Raw genomic sequence first — 10000 nt, forward strand, 5'->3', positions numbered from 1 at the left:
CTTCTTCTTCTTTTTCTTTTTCTTTATCTTTCTTCTTCTTCTTCTTCTTTTTCTTCTTCTTCTTCTTCTTCTTCTTCTTCTTCTTCTTCTTCTTCTTCTTCTTCTTCTTCTTCTTCTTCTTCTTCTTCTTCTTCTCCTTCTTCTTCTACCTCTTCCTCTTCTCCTTTTTTTTTCTTTCTCCATTTTTCCTTTTTTCCATCTTCACCTTCTTCGTTTTCATTCTGTCTTGTAAGTTATACTTCTCTTCATCCTCTTCCTTCTCCTCCCACTCCTTGTCATCATAGTCATCATGAAGATGATAGTCGTTATTATCATCATCATCATCATCATCATCATCATCATCATCATCATCATCATCATCATCATCATCATGAACATCATCATCATCATGAACATCATCATCATCATCATCATCATCATCATCATCATCATCATCATCATCATCATCATCATCATCATCATCATCATCATCATCATCATCATCATCATCATCATCATCATCATCATCATCATCCCCCTCTTCCTCTTGTTGTTCTTTCCATATTTTCCTTATTTTCTTTCCTTTTTCTTCACCTTTTTTTCTTGGCTCCTCCCCTTCTACTATTTCTACTGCTGTTGTTACTATTTCCACTACTCCAACTAGCGCAACTACTACCACTACTTTTGATACTACTATTAGTAATACTGCAACTACACTACTATTACACTACCAGCAGCACTTCTACAGCTACCATTATCATTAAGTATATATTTAGGATTACAAAGGATTACAAAGGAGGAGCATGCCGACAGTAGACATTTTGGTCCATAACTAGGTCGGTAGCGAAAAAAATTATAATAATGATATATAGACAAATAGAAATTACAATAATATAAATAATAATAAATAAAATTAATAAATAAATCCATAGGTATAGTTAAATAATAAATGAACAGGTAAATAGTAAATGATAATTAATTAAAAATATATAATAATCAATGAAAATCAAACAAATAATAATAAACAGACAAACAATAACAAACAAATAAACAAATAATATAAAATAAATGGCAGGCATTACAGCATCTTGCTTAGGTGCTTATCTAAACGAATCTTACAGCTTCGAACAGAACTGCATCGTATATAATTCCATCATTATCTTGAATTGGCTTATTCATAGAACAAATGGTATGGTGCTGGCCTATTCCACTCTCTTCTTTCGTAGGCTACATACTGTTTTAAGAGTCCACAGTTTGTTTGAGGCGAAGAGGGAAGGAAGAGGATAACTCACCCACAGCCAAGCTCCGTCTTCGTCTTGCAATGTGATCCTTCTTCTGCCGTGGGAAGAAGAAAAAGAAAGGCGCATCACGTTGCGAATCGTAGGTCGCCTTCAGCCTGCGTAAGGTTACATACTCTTATCGTAGGCTGGTTTAGGAATCGGCATTGTTGATATTTTTGGTTGCCAGTTATGAGGTTTGTGGTATGTGGTGTACTTCATATATTTTGTTATGGTTAAAGAATGGTGATTATATGGGGCTTACTGGTAGTGTTCTTGCAAAATGGATATCAGAAAAGATCATCTCTTTATTTCAAATCTTCAAAACCTCTTATACACCCTCAACTACATCTGAAGGTGCAGCCTCAATGGGCTGACACTCGGTCTCCGGACCGAACCCGAGATCTCTCTTCCTCAACAAGGACCGTATTTCCTTCGCCTTTTCACATAAGATGAGCTGAAAACCGGCCATTACTCCCCTCCTTATGTTTTTAGAATCCTTGATACAGAAAGAGTCTCATTAATACAACAACAACAGCCCAACAACAGAAAGCTATAGAGAGGCAAAGTGACCGTTACTGGCTGCGGGTTTTGTTCTTCTTCCATTATAAAGTAGTAATTATATTCTAACTTATATCTCCTGAGCCGAAAGAAATTAAATCTATCTTAATTCTATTTAATCCTAGTATCAATCCCATTCAAGCTACCAGCTGCTATTGCATTCTGAAGGGATTTTTTTTTTTTTTTTTTTAGGAGGAGGGGGCAGACGTTACTATTCATCAAAGCTATCTTCATAAATTCCATAGACCCAAAGGCAAATTTTACATATTCGTTCCTGGCTAAGAACAGGACGGGAGGAGCATTTCAGGAATAATTTGATCCCATGACCTTGAGGAGACCTAGCGAGCCTTCCATCAGGGACGTGTTGTAGTGAGGCCCACCACATGCCTTCGTGATGATGCCACTGTGAAACGGCAGAAACCCAACCTAACGTGGGGCCCCAAAGCTGCTCTTCATTTTTTTTTTCTGTAGGTCATCCTGAAGCATTCAGTTCTGACCCTCATTTTTTTCCGTAGGTCACCCTGAACCTTGTAGCTCTGATCCTCATTTCTTCCGTAGATCATCCTGAACCCTTAACCTCCAAGTCCATTTTTTCCATAGGTCACCCTGAACCTTTCAGCTCTGATCCTCATTTCTTCCGTAGGTCACCCTGAACCCTTCAGCTATGAGACTATTTTTTTCGTAGGTCACTCTGAACCTTTCAGATCTGATCCTCATTTTTCCGCAGGTCACCCTGATCCTTTCAGCTTTGACCCATTTGTTTCCGTAGGTCACCCTGAACCATTCAGCTCTGGTCTTCATTTTTTCGTATGCAATCCTGATCCTTTCAGCTCTGATTCTCATATTTTTTTACATAGATAACTCTGAGCACTTCAGCTCCGATCCTTATTCTTTCCGTAGTTCACCCTGAACCCTTCGGGCCTGGGTTTAATCGCTCATGTTGAATAGATTAATGAATGTAACTGTGCAAAACGATGGAAAGAATAGATAGTTAACGAATTAATGAATAGATGACTAAATAGATAAATGAATAAAGTTGATCAGATAAAAATAAATGAAAGGATTAATGGACTAATGGATAAATGGATAAGTGGGTAGATGAGTAAATGGATTACTAGATAGACAGATAGATAAGTGATAAATAGATAGATAAATTGATAAATGGATAACCTGATAAATGAATGAGTTGGTAGATAGGCAGACGGATATATGGATAGACGGATAGATAGATAAATACATAAATGCATGGATGCATAGAGTAGTAAATTGATAGAATAGATATGTGGAAAAAAGTTGATTGGACAAATGAATGAGTTAATAGGCGAATAGACAAATAAGGGGATAAGCAAATAAATGAACACAAAACGTAAAGTACATGAATAAACTACTAAATGATCGAGAAATAAGGAATGAATAAACGAATAAACACAATTATCAACATCTAAATTGCTGAACTAGTAAATGAATGAATTAATATATAACCAAATAAATGACTTACTAAGCAAACAAATACACAAATACACCTCTAAGCAAATAAATGAATAAATAAATTAATGGAAGTATAAGTATATAGTTGGGTAAAGAGTTTCGTAGGTAAATGTACAAATAAATGAATAAATGCGCAAATAAATAAAGAGGTAAATGAATAAATGAATAAATGAAGAGGCAAATATACATAAAACTGGAGTGGTAATATGCAAAATAAGCACAATAAAAGAACAATGAATACACATTCAATGCAGTTACGACCGCCATCTCTGGCAAAACAAGCCACGCCTCCTTTCATTTCCTAGCCAATCACAGTTTTAATTCTACCGGGACAAATTCCCTTCACCCAATAAGCGTCATTATAAGGCGATCGTGATTGGTTAAGGAAGAAAAGGGGCGTGGCTGGTGTAATGTTGCCTATCGCGTTAGTGATATAGATCAAAGCCACCTGTCAGAGGACAGTAATATGACCCTTATTGGCAGAGTGTCATTTAATCGAAGCAGCAAGAGGTTTACCAAAAGCACAACCGACTTCCGGTCTATGAAGGAAGCGTGCGTTGCTTTGCAAATGTGTGTTTGTGTAATTTTGCGCCTTTGTGTCCGTGTGTAGGTAAACGTTTTTTTCTTCTTCCAAAAATCCGTTGCTTTCTATTGCATAATATTTATATATATATATATATATATATATATATATATATATATATATATATATATATATATATATATTATACTGTTGCAAGCAATTCAATCATATCTATATGACGTCATTCATCTATTTCCTGAGACCTATTCTCTTTAAGTTTCCATTAGGGACAGTACCGGTCATTTTTAACATATGTTTCCAGGAATGGATTTATGAAGTCAATGATTAGTGTTAACGTTTCTTTCTGGGGGTGCTTTTTTGATGAATACATAGTCTATTATCTAAGAATGTATTGATTACGACATTGACCAGTTTCTAAAGTTTTTGTCCTTAGATTTACTTACTATCTTCAGAATAAAGAAGGCAGAATTAGATTATCATTATTGAAAAGTATTCCAATATATAATTTTTAAGTTTTATTAATTTTGCTTTCCTCTTGTAATAAATTAACAGTGGGGATAAGTGAAGTAAATTGTTTGGAAAATTCTATTTTTTTCTAGAAAATAAACTGTCTAGTGATATATGGTGAACGAAAATCAGCAAGTGAAATATATGCTATGTTAATACATGTATACAAAATCAAATGCAAAGAGTGTTAAGATCTTACTGAAATCGCATTTGCAAAATGTCTAAGTGCTGACTATCCGTACATAGTCCCTAATTACCAAAAATATAAAAGATAACTATTCTAAGTGAAGTTTAGTGATTCCGATATCATCAAATACATTGATCTAATAATGATAACTTGATCACTAAGAGACGGTTCAAAGCACACAAACTACATAGAAGTATAGATACATATTTACACAAACGAACAATGACATCGTGAAGGAAGTTCTCAGAGTCCAAGACACAGCTAAACGAAAGACTCAAGAGCACCACAATGCGGGACTCAAACGTTCGAGTCCCTCTTCTCGACCACGAGGACTACCATGACCCCAAAGAAGACCAACCCGAGGAACACCTCAACTTCGGGGATAACCACATCATCCTTGAGGACCAAATCCCACCAAGGAGCAGTCCGGAGACCATAGGAGTGACAGGTCACCCTTCCTGGAGGACCAAAGACCTTGAAAAGAGCTCAGAGGGTGTGAGTCACAGCTTAAGGTCACATCAGGTCAAATGGAGGTCACCCACTTATGTGACGAGGGCCTTGGGGGGGCTAATGACCCTCGCTGTTCTCCTTGTTATTGGTCACATGAGTATGACGTCACGGCAGGACTTCGAGGAGGTGCATTCGAGATCGAAGCGAGAGGCTGTGGTGAGTAGCTCCAAGTTTTGACATTGATCAAGATAAAAATGTACTCAGTATTATACCATACCTTAAATTTATAATTAATTGACTTATTAACCGATCTATTTATTTATACATTTATCAATTCAATGATTTGTTTGTTTGTTTGTTTATTCATTTATTCACTTACCTATTTGTTAATCTATTCAATTAATCATGTGCTTATTTATCTATTTATTCATTTATCCATTCATTTACTCATTTACTTATTTATTAGTTTATCTATATTCATTTACCCTTACACATTTATATATTTGTGTACCTTTATTGATTTATTTTGTGTAGTTTTCTTTTTATTCATTTATATATTTGCATAATTATTTACTACCTATGAATAAATGGGATATGGACTCCGATGTTGGTCTAGTAATCTAGAACTCGTTTGTAATAGCTCTTCACTTTGAATAGCATCTACAACCTATTAAGGATTAGTTCTTTTCAATTAAATTCAATTATTTTTTCTGGCTAAAGACAGGCGATTTTATTCCGATTTGGGATCCTCGTCTTTACCTTAGAGCAGGAGTTCTTAGTGTTTCAATACCCTCTTGCGGATATCCAAAAAGCCATCCTGGAAAATATTGAATTATTGTTTTATGTAAGAATTATGATTTACTGATTTATTTACTGAGAAAAAATCTAAAAAGAGTCCCTAGATATCAACTGTTTGTTCACAGTCACTCTCTTTTCTCTTTTTACACTAAACTAAAATTTAAAAGACGAGAGCAGGAGGCTGATATTGGAGAGGGGATATCAGATTGATTTGAAGATGAACTTTGGGGTATTGGAGCTGAAAAAGTTTAAGAACCACTGCCTTAGAGGATTAAATAAATCTCACAGAAATTGTATATCCATATATATATATATATATATACATATATATATATATATACATATATATACATATACATATATATACATATATATGTATATATATGTATATGTATATATATGTATATATATATATATGTATATATACATACACATATATATACATATACATATATATATATATAAATATATATATATATATATATATATATATATATATATAGTCGAAATTTTGATGAGATGGTGGAGTATGTTTATATAATGATATAAACACATTAACTTAAATTAAAGATAGGAAATGGCATAAGAAAAGGTACACCCAATGATGATTTAAAGTATGATGCAAAGTATTTAGGAGCAGTAGTGAAATAAATCCCTGCCAATCTAAAAGGGACAGAACAGAGGGTTTACCTTAGACCAGAGACACATTGTAACTTAGAGCTTCTTTACAACGTCCACCATACTTGCTCCGAAATGGTCACCGCTGGAAAATAAACAATAAGAATATATCTTATGCCATCACTGGCGTTGATTGGCTGAATTCGAAAGCTTCGTCCGGTAGGCTATCTGCAACTTGATGATGACGGTATCTATGTCTTTCTTGTCATTGACTCCATGTAATACACACACAGCCTCCTCCGATCCACTCAGACGATTCTATTTCCTTAGAGCACCGTTTCCCAACCCTGGGGTCGCCAAGACTTCTTGTATGCTAAATTCTTAAATCCATTGTAGCAGAGAGGCCAAACGCAGAGTATGGGATCCAATGTATTTCTGAAGGAGCTCTGCTGGGCGAAACGTTAAATACATTGGATCCCATACTCTGCGTTTGGCCTCTCTCCTACAGTGCTGTTGCAGTTGTTGCTGTTTTTACTCATTTTAAATTCATATTACTATGATAAAATTCAATGACGTTAACTTTGCCTCTTATATCTTTACAATAGATTAGTGGGGTTATGGTTTTATCATGAGGATTATATAAAAAGAAAAATTGGGAAACACATGCCTTCGAGCAAGAGTTTTTAACTTTTTCACTGTTAAGTATCCCCTAGACTCGTGGGTCCCAAACTGTAGGTAAATAACCCCCTGGGGGGGGTAATAAATTTCTGGGGGTAATAGTGGGGTGACAAAAAAAAAAAAAATCAAGAAAACATTATAGTACCCGGCATTAGGATTAAGGTTAACTTAGTACGTATAGTTGTAAAACTGAAAAAAAAAGTTTGGGAACCACTACGGCCTACAGTTATAAGACCAACTATCCGTACCCTGATGTTATGATTCCATATATAAAATGGCATTAAAACTGATTCAGTATAGATTCATACTTCATTGGATATCATGAAATGGTTAAATTTTGACTTTACCACGCGCGCAGAAATGAAACTGTAGTCCTCTTATTTCCGAACAGTATCGAATATATCTAATTATCAACCTGGATAATCTCCCGCGAACTCTTTGGGTGCTCGAGAACCAAGGTTTAGAGCTCGTGAGGCTACAACGAAAGAATCAAGCCCTCCTGTACTCTGTATTTTTTTTCTCAACACCCTCGATAGGATGACACCCTCTCAACTATAATGAAACACACAGAAACGTCACGTCCCTTTAGCTTAATTAAATCACCGGCCGTTAACCAGAATGAAATAAACTAATATGGGCACCGAATCTAAGAGTTCAAATATTATGTGGCCATGTCGCCCTCAACAACCTTGACCGCCTTCTTCCTCTGATACTGACCTCCCCCGCCCCGCCCCCGCCCCGCTCCCGCCCCGCTTCCCCCCCTCCCCCTCTTTCCTCCCGGCAGAGGACATGCGGTGTCAACGTGTGCCTGACGGAGGAATGCGTCCACGCCGCCTCGAGTCTCCTCTCCTCCATGGACCTCTCCGTCGACCCCTGCACCGACTTCTACAAGTAGGTATTCAAATGAGCACTTAGGAAAACACATATATACACATACACACACGCACGCGGGACACCACGAGCATAGCTCCCTTTTCCGTAGAATACAACTAGGTAAATACACACACGCGCGCACACGCACACACACACACACACACACACACACACACACACACACACACACACACACACATACACACACACACACACACACACACACACACACACACACACACACACACACACACACAAACACACACACACACACAAAAACACACACACACACACACACACACACACACACACAAACAAACACAAACACACACGCAGTACTCGATGGTGTCCTGGTAGAGCGCTCGACCGCTAATTCAGCGATACAAGTTCGAGTCTCGCCCATGGCTTAGAGATTCAGCATCGCAGGACTGCAAGCCGGCACTTCAGTTCTGGTAGGCAAGAAGGTGTGTGTGTGTGTGTGTGTGTGTGTGTGTGTGTGTGTGTGTGTGTGTGTGTGTGTGTGTGTGTGTGTGTGTGTGTGTGTGTGTGTGTGTGTGTGTGTGTGTGTGTGTGTGTGTGTGTGTGTGTGTGTGTGTGTGTGTGTGTGTTAGTGTGTGTGTGTGTGTGTGTGTGTGTGTGTGTGTGTGTGTGTGTGTGTGTGTGTGTGTGTGTGTGTGTGTGTGTGTGTTGTGTGTGTGTGTGTGTGTGTGTATAGTCTCAGCATTACGCATAAATCGTGCCATACATGAAATATGAGCTCTCATTCAGGGAGCTAATAACTCTCTATCACGTGTCCAGCATATGATCAAAAGACCGTGGTGAATCACAGACAGACGCACAGAACAACGTACGCATTACACAGGTGCCATTACCTAACACTGTTTGACCTCCTGTGAGGGACACAATGAGCTTCCCTCTGTGAGGGAACTCGACGCAGCAGGTGATGCCTCATTCCTTCTCCTCCTCCCACTCCACCTCAGATACTCCTGTGGGAAGTGGATGAAAGCTCACGTGCACAAGACAGGTCCCGAAGAACCCCTTTATGCTGTCAACCTCAACCAGCTGCAGGAGAATATCGATATCCAGTTAAGAGGTGAGATCGGTCATCAGTGGGTTCTGTTCCTCCTGTGTACTTATTTGTGTGTCATTTTTGTCATTTTTACTGTTTTTTCCATATTTATTTTTTCACCTATTATTCATTTTGCTTTCATCTGTATTTCTATTTATTTTCATCTATATCTATCCATGCAGCTTTGTAGATGGGAATGACCTAATGGCTGTCTGTTAGAACCAAATTCCCAATGAATCTCATTGATTTCTTCTATGTAAGATTTCTTACTCTTAATTTCATCCATTTGTGTACTTGAACACATTTTGTGTGTGTGTGTGTGTGTGTGTGTGTGTGTGTGTGTGTGTGTGTGTGTGTGTGTGTGTGTGTGTGTGTGTGTGTGTGTGTGTGTGTATGTGTGTGTGTATGTGTGTGTGTGTGTGTGTGTGTGTATGTGTGTGTGTGTGTGTGTGTGTGTGTGTGTGTGTGTGTGTGTGTGTGTGTGTGTGTGTGTGTGTGTGTGTGTGTGTGTGTGTGTGTTAATGTATAAATGTTTGTCATTGAATCTCACAGTGTCACTCATTTCCAGAACTCTTGCGGCACCGAGGTGCCATCCCAGAAGAAAGAATGATGTCGAAGCCTTATCAGGACCTCTTCACCTTCTTTGACTCCTGCCTCTTCGCTTCTGTCAGCGAAGATCCTCCTGAATACGACAGCTACGACGAAGGTAGATTTTTTTTTCCTAAGAGTTCACCCTCTTGGAAAGGCCTTGCAAAGTGGGACCAGAAATAAAACCATGCATAGTGGGGGAATAATGTCATACTTGAGTGTAAAAATGATATTTACATCACAAGTGACCTACAGGGCAAAACGGGAGGCTGGATCGAATGTCAGCTCAGGGGTGCAATGTCCCCCACATGACGTCACCAGTAGTACTATGTCTGGGCAGAAGTTCTCTCTTACCATTGAGTCGTTCCTTTTTTCATAAATTC

The 10000-nt window shown here is 37.9% G+C and overlaps 1 protein-coding gene across 3 annotated transcripts in view; it reads left to right on the forward strand.

Moving 5' to 3' along the window:
- The window catches only part of LOC143018912 (neprilysin-2-like), a 166436-nt gene that overhangs the window by 19365 nt on the left and 137071 nt on the right, over positions 1–10000 (forward strand). For 2 of the 3 annotated variants that reach the window (XM_076174494.1, XM_076174496.1), the window contains exons 2-5: positions 4449–5209; positions 7872–7978; positions 8941–9053; positions 9598–9735. In XM_076174494.1, the coding sequence (XP_076030609.1) occupies positions 4832–5209; positions 7872–7978; positions 8941–9053; positions 9598–9735 (736 nt within the window). In that variant the 5' untranslated portion in view covers positions 4449–4831. Of the gene's footprint in view, positions 1–4401; positions 5210–7871; positions 7979–8940; positions 9054–9597; positions 9736–10000 lie in introns of all 3 variants that reach the window. The other variant, XM_076174495.1, reaches the window with a different exon arrangement.

Source organism: Oratosquilla oratoria, chromosome 36, assembly GCF_046742065.1.
Source record: "Oratosquilla oratoria isolate Oo_2021 chromosome 36, ASM4674206v1, whole genome shotgun sequence".
NCBI classification, from domain to species: domain Eukaryota; kingdom Metazoa; phylum Arthropoda; class Malacostraca; order Stomatopoda; family Squillidae; genus Oratosquilla; species Oratosquilla oratoria.